We start from the raw sequence: 27,144 nt of genomic DNA, 5'->3' as shown, positions 1-27,144 counted from the left end.
ATGCGTACACTCCTGAATTCTACATTGTTACCGCCAGAGACCATCAAGCAGTTAAGACCACATGGCAGTGTACCACCAAGATTGTAAGGTCTTCTTTTACAGCCTACAGTGAGTAATATCGAGACCCCACATATGATTTAGCCAAACATATTACTTTCTTGCCGAGACCATTTGTTGGTGAGTGTCCATATCATATACAGAACTCTGCCAATTTTATCAACAGACTGGGGGCTCTCCACTAAGTAGTTTGGAGCTTTTAGTGAGTTTTGATATAATATCTTTTTACAATGGTACCTTTTGCTGTTTCCTTGATGATAATTTGTGTACAGTTTTAGTCAGACATCACTGCTTTGTTTCGACACACTCTTTCCTCAGCCTATTTTATATTTAATCAAGAATATTTTGAATGGACTGATGGCATTGCCATGGACAGCCCCTTGTCTCCCCTAGTGGCTAACTTCTTTATGGAGAATTTTGAGGAAAGAGCACTTGAATCAGCAGTTTCTAAACCAACTGTTTTTTGGAGATATGGATGATACTTTCATACTGTAGATCCAAGGAGAAGATAAATTAATGGAGTTTTTACATCATCGTAACTCCATAAGAACATTCAATTTACTATGGAATTAGAGAAAGATAGTTGTCTCCCATTCCTGAATGTTTTGGTTGGACAGAAGAGTGACAGCTCTGTGGGTCATTCTGTTTACCGTAAGCCCATTCACACTGATTTGTACTTGCACTCCTCCAGTTGCCATCACCCATCCCAAACCACGAGTGTGCTTAAAACCCTCGTACACAGTGACCATACAGTCTTGGATGCAGATAGTTTACCTAAAGAGCATGCACATTTAAGGACAGTGTTCAGAGACAATGGATACTCAACCCAGAAAATTAACAGGACATTCTCAGCTAAAACCAAGAACCGGGAAGTGGATAAATACGAGAATGTTCCAGCAAAGTACCTAGCTTTTCTTCCCTTTGTTGAAAATATTTTCTTCAAAATAGCAAGAATCCTTAACTATTTTCAAGTAAAAGCAATTTTCCACCCACCATCTAAGATTTCGGACCTTCTGGGACCAGTGAAGGCTAATTTGTTATTGCAGAAGGCGGGAATTCACAAAATACCTTGCCAGTGTGGTATGGCCTATATAGGACAAACAACATGCACAGTGGAAGAACATTGCGCAGAACATAAACGTTGCACTTGCCTTCTGCAACCCAGCAAGTCTGCAGCTGTGGAACATTGTATCTCCAATGGTCATTCAACGGAGTATGAAAAAACATTAATTTTGACAACAGAAACATCTTTTTGGGGCTCTATTATACAAGAATCCATTGAAATACAGATTGTGGTAAATGTAATGAACCGTGACAGTGGCTACCAGGTAAATAATGTGTGGAATCCTGTCATCTCTGTAATTTGCTCCAGACGAAGACGCCAGACTACTCCTTGTCACTGATTGATTTGTTGTAGAATCTTAGAATGCATTCTGATAAGGGGAGGCCACAACATTGGGATCACAGGTTTACTTCAAACTTTGTGCACCTTTAGTAGGCCATTAAAACAACATAATGTGCAATTAGTAAGGTGCACTAATCTGATAATTACTAGAAAATCGCAAGAGAAGTTTTACACATCTATGTATAGTTGCTGGATGTTAGAGTGCATGCTGGTCAAGTGGTTGAAGTTCGAGTTACATAAGATGACTCAGTATGAGGTGACGGTTCAACCCCCACTCAAAATTAGTTCTGAATCTATATTTTTTCATCACTGGTCATATTATTTAATTTATATGACATTTGAGGAAATATAATTAAAAAAAAAAAAAAAAAAAAAAAAAAAAAAAAAAAAAAAAAAAAAAAAAAAAAAAAAAAAACGCACACATTTGCATGATGCTTCTGTGAATTTTATGTTATTTGACTACTTACCATTTTTACTTAAACTTAATTATCAGAACAAACATATTTAGAACTCTCAACAGGTAAATGAAGAAACATGTAGAGTTTTCCTGAAAATGTATGCCTGTCATGATTTGTGAAATCCCTTATACATGCAATCTGTTGACATACCTGGAACTACTTTGCACCTCAATGCTTCGAGCTGCAGACACGGAGGCAGACCCCATTTATCAGCATAGTGTTGAGACATTGCTACTGTAGCAAGAATGAATGGTGCAGGTGCAATTTTTTTGAAATTCACAGAATTTACTCTTGTACTACAAAAATGAAGGTGACTCCCTGTAGCAGGATTCGAACAATCACCTCGTGCATGACCCTCTTTAAGGTGTGAACACTAACCAGTTGACCACACCAACTTCTCACAGCCAGCACCTTCACACACATACATCAGTTACATAATAGATGCATAAAACTTCTCTTGTGATTTTATCGAAATTGCCAGAGTAGTGTACCTTACTACTTGTACATTATGTTGTTTTAATGACCTACTTAAGGTGTACAAAGTTTGAAGTCAATCCATTATCCCAATGTCGTGGCCTCCACTTGTGAGCTCAAACACAATTAGCTATCTTGAACAGAATGATCTCTATGTCAACCAGCATGGATTTCAAAACTATGATCATGCAAAAAACAACCCACACTTATCTCACATAACATACTGAAAGCTTTGGATCAAGGTAGTCAGGAGGATGCAGTATTTCTTGATTTTCAAAAAGGTTTTGACTCTGTACCACATCTATGTTTATTGTTGAAAGTATGATCATTTGGGATATCAAGTAAATTTTGTGACAGGACTGAGGGTGCAGCAAGTTATTTTTGATAGAGAACCATAGTCATTATCATCATATGATGTAAGTTTTATGTGCCCCAGGGAAGTGTGTTGGGACCCTCAGTGTTTGTGTTGTATATTAATGACAATGTGGACAATAGTAATAGTAACATCAGACTTTTTGCTGATGATGCACTTATGTATAATGAAGTGCTGTCTGAAAGAAGCTGCATACATATTTAGTCAGCTCTTGACAAATTTTCAAAGTGATGCAAAGATTGGCAATTTGCTTTACATGTTCAGAAATATAAAACTATGTGCTTCACAAAATGAAAGAATGTAGTAGCCGATGAGTGTGGTATCTATAGGTCACAGTTAAAAAAAAAAAAAAAAAAAAAATCAGCCAACTCCTATAAATATATGAGTGCAACACTTTGTAGGGGTATTAAATAGAATGATCATGGGCTAAGCATGAAACAGACTTCAGTTTGTTAGTAGAATAGTGGAGAAGTGCAATCAATCTACAAAGGAAATTGCTTAGAAATCATTTGTATGACCCATTCTAGAATATTGCTCAAGTGTGTGGGACTTGTACCAAATAGGACTAACAGGAGATATTAAAAGTATAAAAAAAATGGCAGCACGAATGGTCAGAGGTTTCTCTGACCCATGGAAGAGAGTCACAAAGACTCTCAAGAAACTGAACTGATAGGTATAATTGCGTAGGCTTCCGTGGTCAGTCAGTAGACATAAAAGTTTTCTGGGTATTGTACCACCTCTGTTGTCTAGACAACAGAGGTTACATTCTCCCTCCACCACAATAACCTATTAAAGTTCCCTCTCCTCCGTCCTTAAGTGACCAATGAAACAAACTACCTTTTGAAAATTATGACATAATGGCATGCACAGTGAACAGAAACAACAAAATATCAGGGACACTGCATAGCTAGAATGCACCATTATAGACCCAGAAAAAGTCCACTGCAACCGTGGCCAAAACTGGTTTTTTTCTCCAGCAGCAGTAGTTTTATACATTATGATGCATGACCATACCCAGAAAACTTTTATGTCAACTGAACTGGTACGCTCTTGAAGTAGACAACTATCCCGAGACAAGCTTTGTCATCATGATACAATGAAAATACATAGCTCAAATACACAGACATATAGATAAACAAAAATGTTTTACAAGGCTAGTCAACACAATCAGCTGTGATCTCATTCAAGGAAGTCCACGAATTTGCTTGAAATGATCTAGGAAAACATCAGAAAACCTAAATATGGTTGGTCAGACAGGGTAGATTCCATCCTCTAAAATGTGAGGTTAATGTCTTAGCAACTGAACTGCCTAATTCAGTTGGTCTGAGAAATATATTTTTTGATCTTTAAGTGGCTGTTAAGGATATCAATATTGACCATACATGTATCATGGAGCACCAGTGCAAGGATGCCGAACTGAGTTTTTTACATTAATCATTACAGTTTGGCTGGTCAGTTTTGTAGAAAGCATGGCAAAAGTAGTGGAGCTTTTATTTTTCTTAAATTTACTGTGGAATATGAAAGGGGTTTGAAGTAGAAGGTATGAGTACTGGAAAGCACTTTCAAGCTGCTGCTCTTCAACTGCATGGGAGCTGGGTAACGTAATAATTATGGCAGTTTATAGAGCACCTACTGGGGGTAGACACATTCACTAATAAATGTCTCTGCTGGCCATTTTGTCTACTGAAAAAACCATTATAATTTCTGTGGGACTTCAATATAAACCTTATGTATGATTCTGCACCTAGCAGCTGTTTCTTAATGTATTGCACAGCTTCAACACGTTTCCTCTTTAAATAGTGTAGTAGCCTGTACCTTCCTACACCTTCACTGCCCCTACTATGATGCACAGCATACAGTTTGAGTAGTGTACTATATGGTTGCTCCAGGCCCCTACCAGAGGCCACCGATTGGGTCCAACACCTGAATCGCCTGCAGCAGAGAGCCAATGGTACCTGGTGGGCAAATTTTCTTTATTTTGTTGTGCACCAGCTCCAGTCAGCAGTCTGTGTGTGTGTCAACAAGTCTGTATTCTTCTCTAGTCTGTATGCTGTCAATCCATGACCCAATAAACTGTGGATTTCTTGTAACTGCATTTTTCTGTATGTTCCAAGTCACAACACAAGTGTCAGTGAGTCAAACATTTGCGTGCTCCGTTGTGGAACTTTCATGTGCCCTGTTATGAATCTTTTGTCTGCAGAACTTCAGTGACTATTTTTTCATGTTTCTTATGGATCCTGTTCTTCAATCAGTTCTACAGCAACAGTAACTTCCTCTGCCTGTCTTAAGACTACCTTCTGGCTATGCTGACAGTACAGGCTGTACTGTCTCATGATTGTGCTACAGTTTGACAAGCTTCTGTTCAGTGTGATGAAATATATGTACAGGAAAAATGAGACAGCAATTTTGAAAGATAAATCATACAATGACTGATTATGAAAACAAATTTTTAGTGACAATCTGTAATTATGTTGTATAAAGATGTACAGAAAAGTTTTAATATATCACTGAAGAAGTCAAATGGATCTCAACTACAATGAACATTTTCAATCTTCTTTTATCTTGTGTACTGTTCTGTGTTCTGGCATGAGCTGCATGTTAAGTAGTGCCTGTCTGACTAATTCATGACAAAATTTGTGTATTTTATTGAAATATACTCCAAGGAAGTTTAAAATAATCTCTCTTTGACTTACTTGAAAACCAGTACACAAATATTAATCAGTGACAGAAGAGAAGGAAGCACAGCTAAAAAGTCCGATTGCCTTCCATTAGAATTGCACACGACATACAATCGTCATTAGAAGAATGGCAAACTCTATCACCTCCACAGAAAAGGAAACCTTGTAAAATGTAACCTTTACCGGATGCCAGATATATTTCAGAAAGGAGTGTTAAATCCAACTTTAAAGACAATTGTTAAAACTTATTTCCTTATAATATTAATTTTCCCTGTTAGGAAATTCATTTCTTTCTTTCTGCACATAATAATATAAATTTTCATCAGGGTTCTGTCAGCACTTTGTTGTATTTTGGTTAATAGACATGGCTGCTTGTATGGCTGTTTCGTCTTCGATTCTTCCTTGCACGTTCTTGTTGTTATGTTAGTTGGCTCCTTTTCAGGAACACCCTTCCCCTCTTCGTCGTACTTTTCATTGGCCTCCATTCCAGGAATGGCCTCTCTCTGTTGTGTCGATCTGCCCCCGGCTTCGGGACCAGCTTCACTCTCCTTTGCTGCCTCGTGTTGTTTGTTTTCTTTGTATCGCCACTAGCACACCCATGCCATTCTGCTCTCATCAAATTTTTCTTCAAGCTGCAAGCAGCCACACGAGTCTGTGTCATTTTCTGCCCACAACTTCTCCCAAATCTTGTGCAGCTTCCGTGGTTAGGGATTCAATCCTCCACCTGTGTCTGACAAAAGTGTTTGTCAGCTCACACTCCACTGCTGGGATCAACCCCTGAATGCTATTTTCTATGCTTTCCTCTAGAAGTGGGGAAAGGCAGGGGGGGGGGGGGGGAGGGGGGTATGGCGTTCGTGTCATTCATTGACTCATTCGCAGCATGCAACAGGCCCTCTGTGTAAAGAAGAAGCCACTACAGTCCGAACTAGGAAACCATGCTGCAACAGACGACTCCCTTCGCAACAACAAGGGCACTGTGCGGATCTCTGTCATACCCCTCTTGCTTCATGCAACATGAGAGAGCTGCAAGTGGACATTTCAGCAGCTGTTTTGCTCCCAACTCATAACCATATGCACAGCTGGGCTCCCATCATTGATGCCCATCAAACACCATCTAGTAAGCATCAATAAACAGCACATTCCTGCTCTGTCAATTTACTGCTGCAAAGGCTTACAAATCTCTAGTCTGTCCTAGCATTAATTTGGTTGTTCACAAATCTTATACTGAGAATTTGTTCGAGTTTGACGTTCTGTTGCTTTTGAATTTTCTGTTATTTTAACATACTCTCTGTCTTTTCGCCCTATGTCACAGCATGCCATACTGTCTTGGCTCTCCACTGGGACCTAATTCAATGTTTGCTCAGGATGAATCATCATTTTCCAATTGCCACAAAAGCATGACAGATTATTGTTGCTTTCCCCATTGCCTGCTCCTGGATTATATCCCTTGTAGCTGCAGACACCACTATTAATCACACTGAATGCAACGTGGAATGCTTGACCACGGCCTGTCGCAAGTGTTTAAATCAAAAGGTCGCACCACGTAACATTTTTCCCTCTTCGTCAGAACTTACACTACCTCGGGACGATAGATATCAACCCCCTTTTACATATTTTCTAATAATTAGTCACACTGATGCCTTTTCCATGTTTCCTTATGTGGTTTGTTGCCTATCTACCACAGCAGACACGACTCTCGTGGCAATGCCCTTCATTTTTTTGCTGTTGGAGGCCTCCTTTGTACATTGGTGTTTTGAGTCATCTCCTTTCCCGATTTTTGCTTCTGCAATGGCATCCACTGAGATTACAGTTCGCTCTGGCAGCACACCACTCCCAGGTTGTGCCTGCTCACCTCACCACCAGTGGACAGCCTACATGTGGAGGACATGGTTTGGCATCTCGACACATCCAGTTCCGATGTGGGCACTTCCTACCCAAATGCAGGTGCCTCCTGCATCTCCGCAGATGCATTCTACACAGACAGTGATGACTTTTACCCTATGAAAACGCCTCCTGCACTGACGCAGACACCTCCCCCACTGACCCATGTGCCTCTTGCAAAGATGCAAGCACCTCATGCACCAACCCAGATGCCCACTGCATCAGAATGGGAGCCTGACAATTCCTGCTAGTGCCACCTGCCATCCCACAATACACCACAGCTCCCCAGATTCTGGTACCCAGCAACAATCCAACATCACCAGGACCTGCTTCCGAAGTGCTGTGGCCATCCACTGTCCTTTCCTGGAGAGTTACGACGGTGCGGAGCTGCAATGCCTAACTGTCAACTTGGCTCACGGGCCCGTGCGGTAACAGAACCATGTGTGTCCAAGACAACTGCTTCTGACAATATGGATATGTCACCTGCAACATGTCACAGAGGAATGGCCACCTGGTCACTTCTCCCTAAGGAAGGAAGGGTGTAGTAACCTGTATGTTACTGTACTTACTGTGGCGCGCATCATGCAGTTTAAGAAGTGTGCTATCTTGCTGCTCCAGGTCTCTACTAGAGGTCACTGATCAGGGTCTGGAGCCTCAATCACCTGCAGCCACGGCAGTCCGTATGTGTCAACAAGATTGTACTCATCTCTAATCTGTACCTGTTCTGTATGCCGTCACTCTGTGATCTATCCCAGTAAACTGTGGATTTCTTGTAACCACATTTTTCATAGTGTTCCAACACACAACAAGTATAACAAATATGATGGAAAGTCTTTTAGACAATGTACTTTCAAATGCGGAAACCACAGAGATAGAAATTATTAATATTGGCTTAGGACTATCTGATTGTATTCCCCTTTTGGGGCCAGGCGATAATGTTAGAACACACTTTATACCAAACACATGCATATAGCAAGACAGAGCGCCAACCAACAAGCGCTAGTACAAACTCCAAAGATGATAAATGGAATCATAGATATATTATACAGTACTGACATTATTTGAGTACTGTTCACTTATTAATGTGTTTGACATATTTAATGTTGCACTCAGCACACCCTCATCCTTGCAATTCTAACTAAATCATGTGATAGAAAGGAAAGAATGTAGTTCTTTCCTACATCAGAAATTCTTTCCTAAATAAAAACTTGTTCTGTGGAAAACTTTGCTAGTTTTGTTCCTAGTGTATGTAATGAATCCTGGTTAGAAATGCTTTCACAGTCAAGTATCAACAACAGTTATGATGCTTTCTGTTCAATATTTATGTCAAATTTTGTAATGTGTTTTCCTAAGAAATTGATTTGGGTCCTTGTCGGATTGCTAAATCTGGTTCCTGGATTACGTTAGGCACTAAGATTTCCTGTAGGACTTTAAAAATGTTCAGTTCTGAAATGAAAATATCCACAGATTCCCACTTTATAGAATACGTAAAGACTTACAAGAATAAATATGGACAGGTACTTGCAAAGGAAAATCAACTTGCAAATGATAACATAAAAAAATATTGGGCAACAAATAAAATTCCATACGGAATATTGTAAAAAGTGAAACAGGGAAGATATATGAAGAGCACAAAATCACTCTTACAAATGCTGATGATATCAATATTGGCAAAAAAGACCCTACAAATTACATAAATGATTACTTTATAAATGCTTCCCAAAGACTTAGCTTAAATTTCACGCATCAGGATAAATTTAGGTTTTGCATAGCAGCGAACAGCACAAGGTTAGTTCCAACCACTGAGCATGAAGTAGTAAAGGTAATGAAAAGCCTCAAATGCAAAATTTCAGCTGGTACAGATGACGTACCAGTGTCACTTATAACCCGTACTGCTTCACAAATCGCAAAGCCCTTTACTCACATGATAAATTTATCATTCACGAAGGGAATGTTCAACAAAGATTAAAAATATTGAAAGTGATGCCTTTATTCACGAGTGGGAATGAGCATAAAGTTGAAAATCACCAACCCATTTAACTCCTCCTTGCATCAGTAATTAAAGATTAATGAAACAATGAATCACCAAGTATTTAGACAACCACAGCCTACTGAATAATAATCAGTACGACTTTTGAACAGGTAGAAGTACAGAAAGAGCAATAAGTTGTTACACCGATGAAACAGTTAGAAATTTGGGAAACAATAACAGCGTTGCAGAAGTTAAGTTAGACGTTTTGAAAGCTTTGGGAATAAAGGAAAAGAAAGCAAGTGGTTTCAGTCAAATTTGCAAAACAGATCAGTATCTGATGCAAGGAAAGTCAGAATAGGTGTGTTGGATCTCCTCCTGTTCCTTACACAAATGCTAGTGACTGCTCGTTGGCATTAGTCAGCTAGTCCGGTAGCAGCAGCCGACAGGCACAAGCAGCAATAGGGGAGCAACCAATTTTGTGACATTTTACAAGTTCATAACTAGGATTGAGTTTTATAGTTACACTTGTGTGCTTTGGTAGCAGCATATTAATTTAATATATAATAGACACAGTTCTTGAATTTTTGTTTGTGTTGGAAAGTAAACTGACTTTGTGACATATTATGGAAAGTAAACCAATTGTGTGACACATTACAGAAAGTAAACCGAAATGTGACATTAGAAGTTCCTAATCAGAATGAACTACTTACTCTCAGCCGAGTGCTTTGGTAGTTTAGTTTCTGAATCTCTGCGTGTTAATCTAATTTACTACACCCAGTTCTTGCATTTTCGTCAGTGTCTACAGTAGAGTTCCATAGAGTGTGTCAATAGTTGTTTGTTTGTCTGTCTGTGCAGCGTAATTTTCCACAGTCTTTAGTTTGGATAGGGACTGTGATTGCTTTGTGTGGATGCAAACCAAGATGGTGACACTTCACTCCCAGCTCCAGGCCATGATGGCTTTGGTTACACAGCTTGAGGCTGCAGTGGATGGGCATCACTGTTGTGAGCCAGCCATGGGGATCCAGTGGATGTCCAGGATGAACCAGAAGTCCGCAATCAGCCTACACTGGTGGGCAGCCCAGTTACTGCTGCACCGAGGTTGACCCCTCGCCTGCAGTCAAATGGGAGGTTGCCTCAGGGCATGGCAGGCAGCAAAAGACTTCTCAGGGAGCCAAATGTAAGGCCTCCCCGGTTAGTCTGACAAACAGATTCCATGTGCAGTCTGTAACTGACAATGTCCCTCAGCCAGATGCAATCATTTGTCCTGTTTTAGAGGAAACCTTTCAGCCTGCAAGATCCGGGCAGTTAAAGAAGTTGGGATTATTGGTATTTGTGATCTCCAATGTAAGCTGCGTTACGGGACCCTGAGGGACATGGCTGCCAAGAAGAGGAAGAGAGACAATGTGCACTCTGAGTGTATACTGGGTGGAGTGGAGTCATTCCAGGCGTGGAACGGATCCTTCTGGATGCCATGAAGAGCACAGGGTGCAGCCAACTGCAGGTGGTGGCTCACGTCAGTATCAATAATGTGCGTCGCTTTCGATCAGAAGAGATTCTCTCTAGTTTTGAACAACTATCAGAAGTGGTAAAGGCTGCCAGTCTTGTTTGCAAGATGAATGCAGAGCCCACCATTTGCAGAGTAAACAACAGGACCGAGTGTGGACCTCTGTTACAGAGCCGAATGGAGAGACTTAATCAGAGGCTCGGGCAGTTCTTTGGGCATGTAGGCTGCAGATTCCTTGACTTGTGCCATAAGGTGGTGAGGTTTCGGGTTCTATTAAGGTGGTCAGGAGTCCATTACACAGTGGGAGGCAACTACATGGGTAGCAAGGGCATGGACTGGGCAATTTTTTAGGTTACAGGATCTCGGGGAAACACAAAAATGGCTTCAGTCTCAAAGGGTGCAGGTCGAACACAGGAAGAATGCACGTGCACGAACCATCAGTATAAGTGCTGTAAACTGTTGTAGCTGTGTAGGGAAAGTACCAGAGCTAATAGAAAGCATTGATGTACAAATTGTTATAGGCACTGAAAGCTGGCTAAAGCCAAAGATAAGTTCAGCTGAAATTTTTGCAATGGACCTAATGGTGTTCAGAAAGGATAGACTGAACACAGTTGGCAGTGGTGTGTTTGTTGCTATTAGAAGTAGTTTATCTTGTAGCAGGACTGAAGTAGATAGTTCCTGTGATTCAGTATGGGTGCAGGTCATTCTTTGTACCAGGAATAAGATAATAATTGGATCCTTTTACCAACCTCCCAACTCAGATGATACAATTACTGAAAGGTTCAAAGAAAACACGAGTCTAATTTCTACATGTACCCGACTCGCACAATTATAGTTGTGGGGACTTCAATTTATTGTCGATATGTTGGCGAAAATATATGTTCAAAACTGGAGGTATGCATAAAACGTCATCTGAAATTGTGCTAAAGCCATTCTCTGAAAATTATTTTGAGCATTTTGTTAATGAGCCCATTCGAATAGTAAACAGTTGTGAAAACATGCTTGACTTCTTAACAAACAAATAATCCTGAGCTAATAACAAAGATCAAAATAGATACAGGGTGGTTGCAACGAGACTAAATACCATAACTCCCAAATCCTCCACAAATACATGAAAAAAATAGCTATTCAAAAAAAGAATAAAAAAAATTGCTTGATGCCTTCCCAAGACAATCTCCACTCCTTCCAAATTAACAATGAAAGTGTATATCAGGTGTGACATGAATACAAAGAAATACTACCGGCAGCAACTGAGAGATTTATACCAAATAAATTCACAGAAGACCGAGCTGATCCCCCATGGCACACAAAACATGTCAGAACACTGTTGCAGAAACAAAGAAAAACGAATGCCGCCAAATTTAAATGAATACAAAATCTCCAAAATTGGTGATCTTTTATAGAAGCTTGAAATTTAGCACGAACTTCATTGTGAGAGGTTAATAACAGTTTCCACAGTGAAACTGTGTCTCGAAACCTTGCAGAAAATTCAAAGAGATTCTGGTCGTATGTAAAGTATGCTAGCAGCAAGACACAATCAATGCCTACTCTGCCTTATAGCAATGGAAATACTATTGATGACACTGCTGCTAACGGAGTGTTACTAAACACAGCCTTCTGAAATTCCTTCACCGAAGAAAATGAATAAATATTCCAGAATTCAAATCAAGGACAGCTGCCAACATGAGTAACTTAGAAGTAGATATCCTCAAAGTAGTGAAACAACTTAAATCACTTAATAAAAGCAAGTCTTCATGTCCAGACTGTGTACCAATTTGACTCCTTTCAGAGTATGATGATGCCACAGCTCCATACTTAACTATCACATACAACAGCTTGCTCGGCAAAAGATCCATACCCAAAGACTGGAAAGTTGAAAAGTTCACACCAATTGTTGAGAAAGACAATAGGAGTAATCCACAATATTACAGGCCCATATCATTAACATCAATATGCAGCAGGATTTAAGAACATATAGTGTGTCTCAACATTTTGAATTACCTTGAAGAGGACAGTCTATTGGCACACAATCAACACAGATTTGGAAAACATTGCTCTTGTGAAACACAACCAGCTCTTTACTCATAAGAGGTGTTGAGCGCTATCTACAAGGAATTTCAAACTGAATCGGTATTTCTAGACTTCCAGGAGGTTTCTGACACTGTACTTCAAAAGCTTTTAGTCAAATTGCGTGCTTATGGAATATTATCTCAGTTAAGAGTGGATTCGTGATTTCCTGTCAGAGAGATGACAATTGGTAGTAACTGACAAAGTCATCGTGTGAAACAGAAATGATTTCTTGCAGTGTTATAGGCCCTCTGCTGTTCCGTATCTATACAAATAGCTTAGGAGACAATGTGCACAGCCCTCTTAGGTTGATTCCAAATGATGCTGTTGTTTGCTGTCAAGTAAAATCATCAGAAGATCAAAACAAATTGCAAAATGATTTAGATAACATATCTGTATGGTGCGAAAATTGGCAATGGACCATAAATAATGAAAACTGTGAGGCCACCCACATGACTGCTACAAGGAATCTGTTAAACTACGATTAACAATAAATCAAATTTAATGCCTGTAAATTCAACTAAATACCTAGAAATTCTAATTATGCACAACTTAAATTGGAAAGAACACACACAAAATGTTGAGGTGAAGGTGAACCAAAGACTGATTTATAGGCGGAGTATTTAGAAGATGCAACAGACGTACTGAAGAGACTGCCTAAATTACACTTGTCCATCCTCTTTCAGAGTACTGCTGCACAGTGCGAGATCCTTACCAGATAGGATTGATGGAAAACATCAAGGAAGTTCAAAGAAGAGCAGTGCGTTCTGTAACTGCTGTTTTAACTGCCATCTGCTTCCCATCTCCTGTGCAGCAAGCTATGTAAATTTTTTGTATTAACTGTGTTTTTCTTACTTGTCACTTCTTTTTCCGCGTGTTTTTGCTTTTGGGGAGATTTAATTTTCAAGTACTAGTCATAGTGTTCCATAGATTTCGTGTTTGTTTTGAATTCAGTTCAGTGTTTATTTTCATTGTTCCCAACAAGAAGTGTCTAGTAACCACAGTTTAGTCAGCTATCAGCTGCCTTTAGTGAATTAGCACTCTAGTTAAAAGTTGATTACTTAACTCTCTACAGTAAATTGTTGATTACTTAGGATGGATAGAATGTATGACTGCTGTGTACCGAAACAGGAGGAGGTGGCCACTGTTCGCGAACAGCTGAACATGCTGATGGCCGCGGTCAGCTGTCTTCAGGCTGCTGCCTCAGAGTGTAGCAGCAGTGGGGAGTCTGGTGCGTTGCATGGTACACTCCAGGTGTTACATGTTTCACCCATGGTCCCTGCTGTCGAGACACCTTCGCGGGTAAGGGGCGCAGTTGGGCCACCCTCTCCCCGAGGGGAGAGGCGGGTTCAACGGTGTTCGCATCGCATGAGGCGGAGGGTCAATGTGGAGGATGGCCGTGTTGCATCCCCCGCTCTGCCTGTGAGTGGACATGTGGCCACTCCTCCAGCAAGGTCCGAGCAGGCACATGGGGGGAGGTGTTTATTAGTGATTGGGAGCTCCAATGTTAGGCGGGTAATGGAGCCCCTTAGCGAAATAGTGGAAAGGTCGGGGAAGAAGGCCAGTGTTCACTCTGCTTGCCTGGAGGTCTCATCCGAGATGTGGATGAGGTCCTGCCAGGGGCGATAGAGAGCGCTGGGTGGACCCAACTGCAAATTGTTGGTCATGTCGGCACCCATGACTCCAGCCATCAGGGTTCAGAGGTCATCCTCAGTTCATACAGGCGGTTGGTGGCGTAGGTGAGGGCGGAAAGCCTCGCTCACAGGGTGGAATCTGAGGTAGTGTCGTTCCCAGAACCGATCGCAGTCCTCTGGTTTGGAGCCGAGTGGAAGGCTTAAACCGGAGGCTCAGACGATTCTGCGGATATCTGGGGCGTAAATTTCTCGACTTCCGCTATTGGGTGGAGAAATGTAGAGTCCCCCTGAATAGGTCAGGCATGCACTACACTCAGGAAGCAGCTACAAGGGTAGCGGCGTACATGTGGAGTGCACATGTGGGGTTTTTAGGTTAGAGAATTCCCTCCCTAGGCCCAACAAGACACCTCCTGAGATGTGACAAGGTAGCAGTAGGCAAACTGCAACATGGAATGACAATATTAATATGGTAATAGTAAACTGCAGGAGCACCTATAGAAAGGTCCCAGAACTGCTCTCATTAATAAACGCTCACAATGCCCACATAGTACTAGGGACAGAAAGTTGGCTGAAACCAGATGTAAACAGTAATGAAATTCTAAACTCAAATTGGAATGTATACCACAGAGACAGGCTGGACAGTGAAGGGGGAGGCGTGTTTATAGCGATAAAAAGTGCGATAGTATAGATGGAAATTGACGGATATCTGAAATGCGAAACAATTTAGGTGAAGGTCACGGTTAAAGCAGGCTCATACATGGTAATTGGATGTCTCTATAGGCCCCTGGCTGAACAGCTGTTGCGACAGAACACCTGAACGAAAATTTGGAAAATATTTTGAGTAGATTTCCCGACCATGTTATAGTTTTGGGTGGAGATGTTAATTTACCAGATATAGACTGGGAGACTCAAATGTTTATAACGGGTGGCAGGGACAAAGAATCCAGTGAAATTTTTTTAGTGCATTATCTGGAAACTACCTTGAGCAGTTAAACAGAGAACCGACTCGTGGTGACAACATATTAGACCTTCCGGTGACAAACAATTTGAAACACCAAAACAGGGAATCAGCGATCACAAAGCAGTTACAGCATCAGTGATTTCAGCCGTAAATAGAAATATTAAAAAATGTAGGAAGATTTTTCTGTTTAGCAAAAGTGACATAAAAAGCAGATTTCCGAGTACTTGACAGCTAAACACAAAAGTTTTATCTCAAGTACAGATAGTGTTGAGGATCAGTGGACAAAGTTCAAAACCATCATACAATATGCATTAGATGAGTAAGTGCCAAGCAAGATCATAAGAGATGGAAAAGAGCCACCGTGGTTCAACAAGCGAGTTAGAAAACTGCTACAGAAGCAAAGGGAACTTCACAGCAAACATAACCATAGCCAAAACCTTGCAGACAAATAAACATTACATGAAGCGAAACGTAGTGTGAGGAGGGCTATGCAAGAGGCGGTTCAACGAATTCGAAAGTAAAGCTCTATGTACTGACTTGGCAGAAAATCCTAAGAAATTCTGGTCTTGTGTCAAAGCGGTAGGTGGATCAAAACAAAATGTCCAGACACTTGTGAGCAAAATAGTACTGAAACAGAGGATGACAGACTAAAGGCCGAAATACTAAATGTCTTTTTCCAAAGCTGTTTCACAGAGGAAGACTGCACTGCACTGTAGTTCCTTTTCTAGATTGTTGCACTGATGACAAAATGGTAGATATCAAAACAGATGACAGAGGGACAGAAAAACAATTAAAATCGCTCAAAAGAGGAAAGGCCGCTTGACCTGATAGGGTACCAGTTTGATTTTAAACAGAGTATGCAAAGGAACTTGCCCCCTTCTTGCAGCGGTGCACCATAGGTCTCTAGAAGAGCGTACGTTCCAAAGGATTGGAAAAGGGCACAGGTCATCCCAGTTTTCAAAAAGGGACATCGAACAGAACCATAGACCTATATCTCTAATGTCGATCAGTTGTAGAATTTGGGGGGGTTGGACATCATTAAAACAAAAACACTTCTCATTGCAACAGGATCTTCTCACACAATTTCCATCTCCAACTTTCTGCCCTGAATGTGAGAATATTTTGTTGACACCAACCTACATAGGGTGAAATGCTCATCACAATAATAAAATAAAGGAAATTTGAGAAAGATATAGGGGTTAATTTTTTTCCGTGTGCTGTTTGAGAGTGGAATAATAGAAAATTATTGTGAAGGTGGTTCGATGAACCCTCTGCCAGGCAATTAAGTGTGATTTGGTGAGTATCCATGCAGATGTAGAAATGACACACACACCTCACAAACTGCAGGCAAGATCATCTGTCAAGATCATGTTTACAGATGAACCCAGTGTAATAATGAGTGATTTTAAGGAATCTCTGACCACTACATGTGATGAAGTCCTCAAGTTCTTGCACTCATGGTTCAATACCAAAAGAGTGGCCCTTAAGAAATCAAACTACATACTATTTGGAAAGTTGAATCAAAACAAAGATCTCCATCTGATACTAGGCAGAAATGGGTTACGAAGGGTAGGTGCACAAAACTTTTAGGAATTTAAAGGGAGATCATAACTAAACTTTCAATACTTGAGCCAGCATAGATGGAAAACTATTTACCATGCGAGCATTCAACTTTATAAGAATAATGTTCAGACTGTCTATTGAAGAATTTGCATGGTTAATAATGTTATTGTCATCACTTGCTGTTAGACGCCGATATTGGTATGGGGATGTAGGGGAGAAAAATAAGCATCAGTGTGAATTACAGTTGCACATAGGTGACATAAGTCTGGAGAAGGCGAGTAAAGCTTTCCTCTTAAAGTTGTTTTATGAAAACAACATCACTATTTTTGCTGCACCTTGCACTATCGAAGTAATAAAAGATTCTGGAGAGGTCCTCGTTCTGAACAGTTTTCCAATTTGGATGTTTGAATTACCTGACAATTTGAGAATTGGTCCTGAGAGAGGCCAATGGCCGACTGTACCATAAGCTGTTGAAGAAATTACTAATGGCATGGCGGAGAATGCAGGATGCACTGTGTGACCTTCAATCTCTGCACGAGCAGCGTGAAGACTGCTGAAAATACCACGGTCCACCGTTTGGAAAGTGGAGCGAGCAATTGTGAAATGGAATCCCTACTGTGGTTCAAGGCTGTTATGATTACAGATGGTCGTCACATTGAGTTACTTTTGTTACTCGGAATGTAAACATGGTATGCATTTAACAAATATTACCATCTCACATCGAAATTACAATGCTTTTCCTTCAATTGCTTATTTGTTACTTCTCTTTACAAATGTTTCCACATAGTTTCATTGTTCCATGATCACCTGTTTTTCGTGGGTGCACTCTCAGATACAGAAACTTTAATTATAACTGCTCTGTATGTTGACCAAGACAAACTGGGAAGACCATGTAACTAACCTCTCAGAGAGAAACAGTTCTGCATGTTTTGCACTGAGGATTTTTTCAAAAGTTTGCTCCTCAGATAGTGCTAGAACGACATTTTTGATTACTCCAAGTCCCCTGTAACTCTCACAATAATTTTCCAGAGTAAAATTATAGTCAATTAAACGAAATTTTTACGTTTTAGGAAAGGGCTATTCCAATTTTGCCACGCAGCTCTGCTAGAGCTCACTGCAAGCCCCTATTTGAAAAGTTGTGTCTGATTACTGCACCCTCCTCGTACATATGCAAATGCATGCTGGTGACAAGAGCTGAACTTGCTGACATGCAAATCAGCTGATTAGCACAGTGGTGACATCTGAGCCACTTTGGTGTCATTCTTTATGATGTACTACCATCATACATAAAAGATCTTCGAGACGGAAATGGCTTTCTAAGCAGAGTTAAAATGATTTTAGGAGTGTGGCAGCACTGTAACAAATATGTATCAAAAGGCTATATGTTATAGTATATTAAGCATGGTTTGAGCAAGCAACTCGAGCTGGCACCCAGGTGAATTATGCAAAATCATTGATTCCTTTTGTAAAAGATTTTGACTGAATTGCAATTAATGCTCAGCTAATGACATCATTTGTACGTGCACCATCTAGATTTTACATGCAAAAACAGTCACCTTTGTTTGTATTTTACATGCAAGAACCCATTTTCTGGGAGAGTTTTGAAGTGTGCCACTTCTATACCTTAGACTTGTATGAACTGGTTCATCAAATGTTGCACAAAGGTAGACAAATGGATAAAGTTACAAAGATTCTTTTACCCAATAATCTTTGTAAGTTGGCGACACACAACAGTTTAAAGATGAGCTACTAAATCAATACACAGACATGGTTTTAATTGACTCAAATAAAAATGCATTCTTACGACAAAATTGAAAATTAAATTTTTTTAAATCTAGCTTCATTTGGATTTTACATGTGAAAAACACATTTGTGAGTCTTTTTATGGACACCACTTTTATGTATGAAACTTGAATAAATCTGTTCAAATTTTGTGCAGATGTACACAAAGACATGTAGTCCCTGTTTTGTGAAACCTCAATCCGCTCCCATGATACAAGCAACACGATTAAAAAATCACACACACACACACACACACACACACACACACACACACACACACACAGGGTGTCAAATTTATCTTGACCACACTAAATGACTTTGTCCAGATGCAAATTACAAAATGTCTCAAGCAAATGTTCTTTAGCTGTCAGGGGGACATCACTCAGCACGATTGCCTTCATTGTAACTATGTTTTTACAAAGATATGAACAGTGGTATGACTCTTAAATGGCACCCTGAGTTGTGCGAGTAGATGTACACCAACGAAGAGAAGGTAGAAATGCTACTCATCTATGGGGAATGTAAGTTAGCAGAACAGTAATTGCAATTCGGTTTTCTTATGTGCAGGTACACTTAGTACAGTAGTTTAGTCCTTTTAAATACTGTTGTGTCGAGTAGGCAGACAGTAAAGACTGTCCTTCCAGCAAACTACACGGACATAACATTTCTTTTATTGTGGTTGTTGAAGGTAGACGAAATGCTACGCAGGCAGCAGAACTGTACAGAGAGCGATATCCTGACAAGAACCCACCTTCCCGACGGATGTTTTCTTGCCTTGTTGTGACGCTTCAGGAAACGGGAAGTTTCAACCCACGACAACACAATCGTCGCAGCATTCGCACAAACGAAGCTGGCGAAGTTACTGTTCTCGCTTCCGTTGCCATGAATCCACAAGCGAGCACACAATAGCTTGACATAAGATTGGCAGTCCTAAAACCAGTGTATATCATATTCTTAAACATCACTGGTTCCATCCTTACCATGTACACCTACATGAAGAATTGCATGGGAATGATTTCCAGAATCGTGTATAGTTCTGTCAGTGGGCACAGCAGCAAATTCTCGCCAACCTGAACTCCTTCTCCAATGTTCTATTTACTGATGAATGTTCCCTCTCAAACAAAGGACAGGTAAATACGAGGAATGTGCGTTACTGGCCCAGTGACAACCCATGATGGCTTAGACAGGTGGAACATCAGCGTCAATGGAGAGTTAACATCTGGTGTGGGATGCTTGGTACTAAAATTATTGGCCCTTATTTCATCAATTGTAGTCAAACGGCACAGTGTATGCCAACTTACTCAGATGAATTCTTCCTCCTCTTCTGGATGAAGTACCGCTAAGAGACAGAATGTTAATGTGGTATCAACATAATGATGTCCAGGACATAATGCTTTGCATGCACATTGTGTTCTCAACCAGAGGTATCCTGCCAGATGGATTGGTCGAGGAGGAACAGTTACTTGGCCTGTTAGGTCTCCCAATTTAAAGCCTCTGGACTTTTTTCTTTGGTGATGCATTAAAGATGTTGTCTATTGTGATATTCCAAAATCTCCAGAGGATATGCAGGCACATATCGTGCTTGCTTGTAATTCTCTTCAGCAGGCACCACTGGAAGCAGTAAATAATTCTTTCATTCAATGAGTGTACCAGAGTATCGATGTCCAGGGTCACCACTTTGAGCATCTTCGAATGTTGTACTCCTGGGCAATGTTGCAAGAGAGTCAAAGTCAATTTTGTGTTATGTTTTTACTTGGTTTTCTGACAACTCCAGCAAGTGGATGAGTTTGTGATTCCAGGCTCAAAGTCGGTGTTGTATTTTGTAATTGATAACTTTGTGTTTCAGCAAATGGTACGTGGTGATATACAGGGTGTTACAAAAAGGTACAGCCAAACTTTCAGGAAACATTCCTCACACACAAATAAAGAAAAGATGTTATGTGGAAATGTGTCCGGAAACACTTAATTTCCATGTTAGAGCTCATTTCAGTTTCGTCAGTATGTACTCCAACGTGATCAAATTGTAAATTTTCACAATCAACATGTGTGGGCTGACGAGAATCCGCATGCAACTGTGCAATCACGTCATCAACACAGATTTTCTGTGAACGTTTGGGCAGGCATTGTTGGTGATGTCTTGATTGGGCCCCATGTTCTTCCACCTACTCTCAATGGAACACGTTATCATGATACGGGACACACTACCTGTGCTGCTAGAACATGTGCCTTTACAAGTACGACACAACATGTGGTTCATGCACGATGGAGCTCCTGCACATTTCAGTCGAAGTGTTCGTACGCTTCTCAACAACAGATTCGGTGACCGATGGATTGGTAGAGGCGGACCAATTCCATGGCCTCGACGCTCTCCTTACCACAACCCTCTTGACTTTCATTTATGGGCGCATTTGAAAATTCTTGTCTACGCAACCCCGGTACCAAATGTAGAGACTCTTCGTCCTCATATTGTGGACGGCTGTGATACAATACGCCATTCTCCAGGGCCGCATCAGCGCATCAAGGATTCCATGCGACGGAGGGCGGATGCATGTATCCTCAACTAATGGAGGACATTTTGAACATTTCCTGTAACAAAGTGTTTCACGTCATGCTGGTAAGTTCTGTTGCTGTGTGTTTCCATTCCATGATTAATGTGATTTGAAGAGAAGTAATAAAATGAGCTCTAACATGGAAAGTAAGCGTTTCCAGACATGTCCGCATAACATATTTTCTTTGTTTGTGTGTGAGGAATGTTTCCTGAAAGTTTGGCCGTACCTTTTTGTAACACCCTGTATTTTTGAATAGGTCTTTGTGAAAAACAAATGATTGATGTACCCCTGACGGCTAAAGAACATTTGCTTGAAACATTTTGTAATTTGCATCCGGACAAACAGTTATTTAGGGTGATCAAGATAAATGGGACACCCTGTATATAAAATAATAAAAAAACCTATACCAGATTCGTTGCTGCCTGAGACAACAAAAATCTACGTGAATTGCCAAGCTATGGCAGCCTAATGTCGAAATATACTAGAGTTAAATTTGGGAACCAGAAAGAACAAAGAAAGGTGAATACGTCCCAGGCAGAGGTAGGGATGTGAAAGAAACAAACTAGCTAACTGTTTATCTGGCAGCTTCAAAGACATTTATATCCAAACACCTTACAAGTTAATCTTACGTCCCCAGCACAGTGAGATCTCTTAGGTTCAAGGTGTTGGCACACACACATCTTGCAATTTATAGGCTGAAGTCCCTGATCTTTTGCCCATATCCAGAAGATTCACCAGCCATAGTAACCAGTTATATCATCGAATGGAACTTTAACAACACATTTTGTCACATTGCATTATATGACAAGTGTCATGTTGGATGACATAACCGCATGTTATACAATATAACATTATGTATCACATTACTTTACTAGACATGATACATTATATTACACGATATGGGTACTAATACTTGCAAGTAAAAAAGTGTGAATACATCAAGATGTTTAGATTTAAGTGCCTCTGAAACTGTCACATAAGCTGAAAACTAATTCCCTTTTTTTACATCCCTAGCTCTGCTCATTACACATTCACCTTTTCTGGGCTATGAAAAGAGTACTTTCCATTCCGGTTGTTTCTTACAGAGAAGTGTTTCTACAATGTAAATGCTGGCATACAAGATTACTAGGATCTCATTTACTGTTGAGCCTCTACATCAGCACGATCACTCAAACTCATAACTAAGTACCTGGTAGAGGGTTCATCGAATCACCTTCAATCTATTTCTCTACTGTTACATTCTCTAACAGAATGTGGGAAAAATGAACAAATCTTTCTGCACGAGCTCTGATACTTCTTATTTTATTATGATGATCATTCCTCCCTGTGTTGGTTCGCGACAAAATATTTTCCCACTCAGAGAAAAAAGCTGGTGATTGCAATTTTGTGATTACACACACCGCAATGGAAAAACAGCTTTGTTTTAATGATTGTCAACACAACTCACTCTCATATGGTAAATACAGAAGCGTCCAATCCCGCCTGTCTGCTTTGACCCATGATGTCACAAATATGGCGGAATCGACCATAAACCACGATTCCAATATGGCGCATATAAAGTCGTTACGTACACATTATGAGGACGTAAATACATCGAAAAACAAACACACACACACTTTCCACAAAAAGCCTAATGACACTAACGGGGCAAGTGCGGGAAATGGGGTGTTTTTGGGTGGGGGTAAACTAAATATAAAAAAATTTAGAAATTTAGACACCCACCCCCATACAAAACCACACAAAACGACGAAAAAAACAGACATCACAAAACTCCCCAAATACCACTAAACACAATATCATCTGGAATCGGACACTTCCCTTGACCTATATAGCTCAACACCAGCTCCCGATCCCATAAATTAGGATCAAACACTTTCCTTGGCCTATATACCTCAAAAATATTTCCCGATAACAGTACCATCACACACAGCCACACATTGGGATCGAACACTTCCCTTGACCTGCGTACTGCTAATTTTACCCATCATATCCATTCCTAAACAAAAATAACAACTGATTAATTTTACTAATACCACACGACGTACAGCGAAAAACACTAAATTAACCTTCACACAAAATCGTTAACTTACTGAAACGAATTCCACTACAAATACAGCCAACACTCGAACAATTCTGGATAATGAGCAAAAGCAAACTGAGCCCATTACACCACACAAACGAAAACCCTGAACATACCACCAGAGAGCACAACAAACCACAACATGACGACATCTACAAACACGCCACACTCACAAACCAAACTCCGCGCCGTCATGACGTCACACACGACAACACCCTTACGTCACGTGTCAAAGCCAATGCGTGGGAGCGGACGCTTCTGTCGACCCCTCGTATGTCCATGACTCTATTCCCTATTTCATGATAATATAATATGAGCTGCCCTACTTTGGACTTTTTCAATATCCTCCATCAGTCCTATCTGGTAAGGATGCCATACTCCATAGCAAAGCTCTAGCTGAATATATATGCTGTTATACTTTTCAGCTGTGCTACATAATGTGCTCCATTTGTTTGTATCTTTTCAAGTGTGTTTTATATCAAAGTTTCATGATTTGGTTACATCACTGATTACTTATTGTGCAAGTTTTACTTTTCAGCAGTGTTATGTAATGTGGCCAAGTGTTTTTATTTTCAAAATATTTTATTCATTGATTTACTTATTGTGCATGTTGCTCACAAAGTAAATTCATGATTCCCATTCCAATCGTACTGTTTGAGGTGGCTACACCAGTCTTCATGTGCTGGGCACATATTTGGGAGAGCTGTGGGTTATTCCCTAACTAGTATTCTGAATTTGGTTTTCCAGGGTTTCCCCATGTTGCTAATGTGAATGCTGGAATGGTTCCTTTGATTAGGCCTTGGCTCACTTACTGCCCTATCCTCACCTAATCATAACCTACTTTATTAACATTCTATATGCATATATTATTCTGCAATGTACCTGATATGTCATACTACCATACTGAATGGTCTATGAAAAAAATAAATACATAAAAATGATATAAATTTTGTCAAACAATGGAAAAATCCAGAGAGGAATATCAACAATGTAGGAAAAGACAGATTGCTACTTACTGTAAAGAGGACATGTCAAGTTGCAGACAGGCATAATTAAAAGACACTTATATAAAGCTATCAGCCACAGCCTCCATCATTTAAAAAACCAAAACACACACACACACACACACACACACACACACACACACACACACCACCAACTCCAACAGCTCGAGCCGGAGATGCTGGAGGAGTTGGCAATCGCGCAAGCTTGTGTGTGTGTGTGCGCGTGTGTGTCTCTCTCTCTCTCTCTCTCTCTCTTTACTGATGAAGGCTTTTCCCGAAAGCTTTATGTGCGTGTCTTAATTGTGCCTGTCTGCAACTTGACATGCCTTCTTTATGATAGGTAGCAATCTGTCTTTTCCTACATTGTAAATACATTATATAATTTTTCTCATCCCACTTAGGACAGTTTGATTTATAACAAAAAATGGTTTTGCACTCTGTCTACACTATCACTGCACAAACCACAAACATCTGCTGCTATGCCCCTTGCACTCCCTTCTCTCTGTCCAGAATGCCGATTTCCACTGTAGACCTTTGTAACCGAGTATAAAACTTTGTAATAAACCTGAGACATGTATACAGTCTATATGAAGGCATCTTTTACTTTAGTATTTTGTTTCTGAATGTCACAATTAATATTAAATTTGCTCATCGCAAATACTTTTGATGAATAAATATATTGTGCAAGAATTCCAATGGCTCCCAACAAATGTTTGACTATCAACTTTACATAATATTCTTAAGCCTGCATCTGTAGAGCTATGAACTATTTGATTAACCTCAACTACACTGCTCCAGAAAATAACATTGAACGACAGTACTGGGTGGAAGCATGCAAACTAATATTGTAACAAATGTGACTGCAGCAATGAGTTTCAATGGTTTAAAAAAAACGATTAATGGTCTCATTATTGCGCATCATCCCCTATCATAACAATTTAAATCAATCTGTCAACAGCACTTTAACTAAATATGAGAGAAGCATCATATCTTATGTGGAATAAAAAGAAGAACTATACTAAGATAACACATATTCTACTATTAATTCAACATAGAGAAGATAAAAACGAAAATTTACACTTGAGCAAATGTTATTCTGTGGCCATTGATGATTTTGTTGGCACAGGAATGAAGAAGAAAATGGAAGATTAACGACTGAAAAGTAAGCGCACATAGCAAAATACTTCCGTAACTTACAATTTCAGAAGTACTGGAAGATCATAACTATGGAACAAATACAGAAATGTCGTAGTACTAGATAAACAAAACTATCTATGCTTCTGTATCACACACTGGACGTTTAAAAGCCGTATACAAAAAGGATATCTGTCTGTAAATTAAACGTCAGTACTCCCAGATCGTTTAGCTCGCGTCTTGCACTGTCGCTTGGGTGCTTCTTCCTGCAAAATAGCAATTAAACATATGGCGCTTATTTCCTTTACCCTTAGAACAGGCAAGAACTTTGAACTACGCACGTGAAGGGCTCATACTTACACCATAACCGTAACAGTGTTCATCGTCGCTTTAGTTCTGTAATCCATAAATACTGTTGACAGAAAGCAGCAGAAAGTAAGGGCAGCTAAGACGCTCAAAGTATACGCAAGTATTGCGTTTCCTCTGACCAGTACAGAATGCATATTTGCGAGTTTTCTGCTCTACAGCCAATTTCTGTCGAATTTAAATAAAAAATTCTCTGTTTCTAATACTCATTTACAGTTCACAACTATCATTGACGTGTACCGCAACATGTGTAGCACAAGCGAATCGCGTACCAAGGATGATGCTATCACAACGTAATATCTTTGACCGAAACGTAAATTTAAGTTTGCGTCGATAGTTTTTCGTCTGCCAACCTATAAGAGTTACTTAATACTTTTATGTGGGCACGGAGACGCAGGTACGTAATATAAATACGTTGTAATAAGCAATATTTATGATTTGCGTGTGAGCTGTTTATTCCAAAATATAATTTCAGTCAACAATATTATGAAAGTCCGTCTGTAACAATAGTTCAGAATTTCGACATTTGACTTCGCGTTTTATCAATTGCTTCAGAAATTAAAACAAAGCATCATATTTTACCAAGTTTCTCGCTGTGAACGCCCTCATTATTGATTAATTGTAGTTATTTTGATCACAAAGTCGTTGGAACACACTTTAAATGTTGATTTAATAGAACGTTTTATGAAATTTATGCAACTGTTTCAAAAAGATTATCTTCCTTAAGTCTTCCTTGTTTACCTACTCATAAGAATACAAACGGAGTAATAAAAATGAAGAACGTAAGTTACGTTTGTAATTTTTCTAGAAGTCTGAATATAATAAGCAGTTTGGTTGTCTGAAGTCCAAGTAACGAGAGGAGAGCAAATAGTGGAAATTAACCTGTTTCACACTCCTGCCTACCTTTACCTCCACAACCTACAAGTCACTGTTAAGTGCTGGGAAGAGAATATTCCCCAATATACCGTACAGTAGAGAAGGTTGAGAAGGCCACCCATCCACACTGAGTTTCTGAAGCTCACAATTTGCAGCATTGCCTGCAGAACTGACTGCAGCCCTTGGTTCTGTGTCAGGTGGAAGGACCTGAACCAGAGACGTTGAAGGTTCTGTTACAAGCGAGGCTGCAACTTTCTGGACTTGGGCAATAGGGTTGAGAACTGTAGGATCCCCCTAAATGGGTCAGGTGTGCACCACACAACAAA

General features: G+C 40.1%; 2 protein-coding genes across 2 annotated transcripts in view; one reads left to right on the top strand and one right to left on the bottom strand.

Annotated features, from left to right (window-relative positions):
- LOC124804626 (signal peptidase complex subunit 3) overlaps positions 1-26,221 on the bottom strand; it is a 61,347-nt gene extending 35,126 nt beyond the window's left edge. Inside the window, exons 1-2 of the mRNA XM_047264830.1 lie at positions 25,937-26,221; positions 25,769-25,842 (exon numbers count right to left, since the gene is read on the bottom strand). Coding sequence (XP_047120786.1) covers positions 25,769-25,842; positions 25,937-26,079 — 217 coding nt within the window. The 5' untranslated portion in view covers positions 26,080-26,221. The remainder of the gene's footprint in view (positions 1-25,768; positions 25,843-25,936) is intronic.
- Positions 26,222-26,235: 14 nt separating this feature from the next.
- The window catches only part of LOC124804625 (protein lethal(2)k10201), a 79,720-nt gene continuing 78,811 nt past the window's right edge, over positions 26,236-27,144 (top strand). Inside the window, exon 1 of the mRNA XM_047264829.1 lies at positions 26,236-26,339. The gene's annotated coding sequence lies outside the window, so the exon portion shown is untranslated. The remainder of the gene's footprint in view (positions 26,340-27,144) is intronic.

Source organism: Schistocerca piceifrons, chromosome 7, assembly GCF_021461385.2.
Source record: "Schistocerca piceifrons isolate TAMUIC-IGC-003096 chromosome 7, iqSchPice1.1, whole genome shotgun sequence".
NCBI lineage: Eukaryota > Metazoa > Arthropoda > Insecta > Orthoptera > Acrididae > Schistocerca > Schistocerca piceifrons.
The sequence above is the reverse complement of the archived record's forward strand: the minus strand, read 5'-3'. Positions and strand labels throughout refer to the sequence as shown.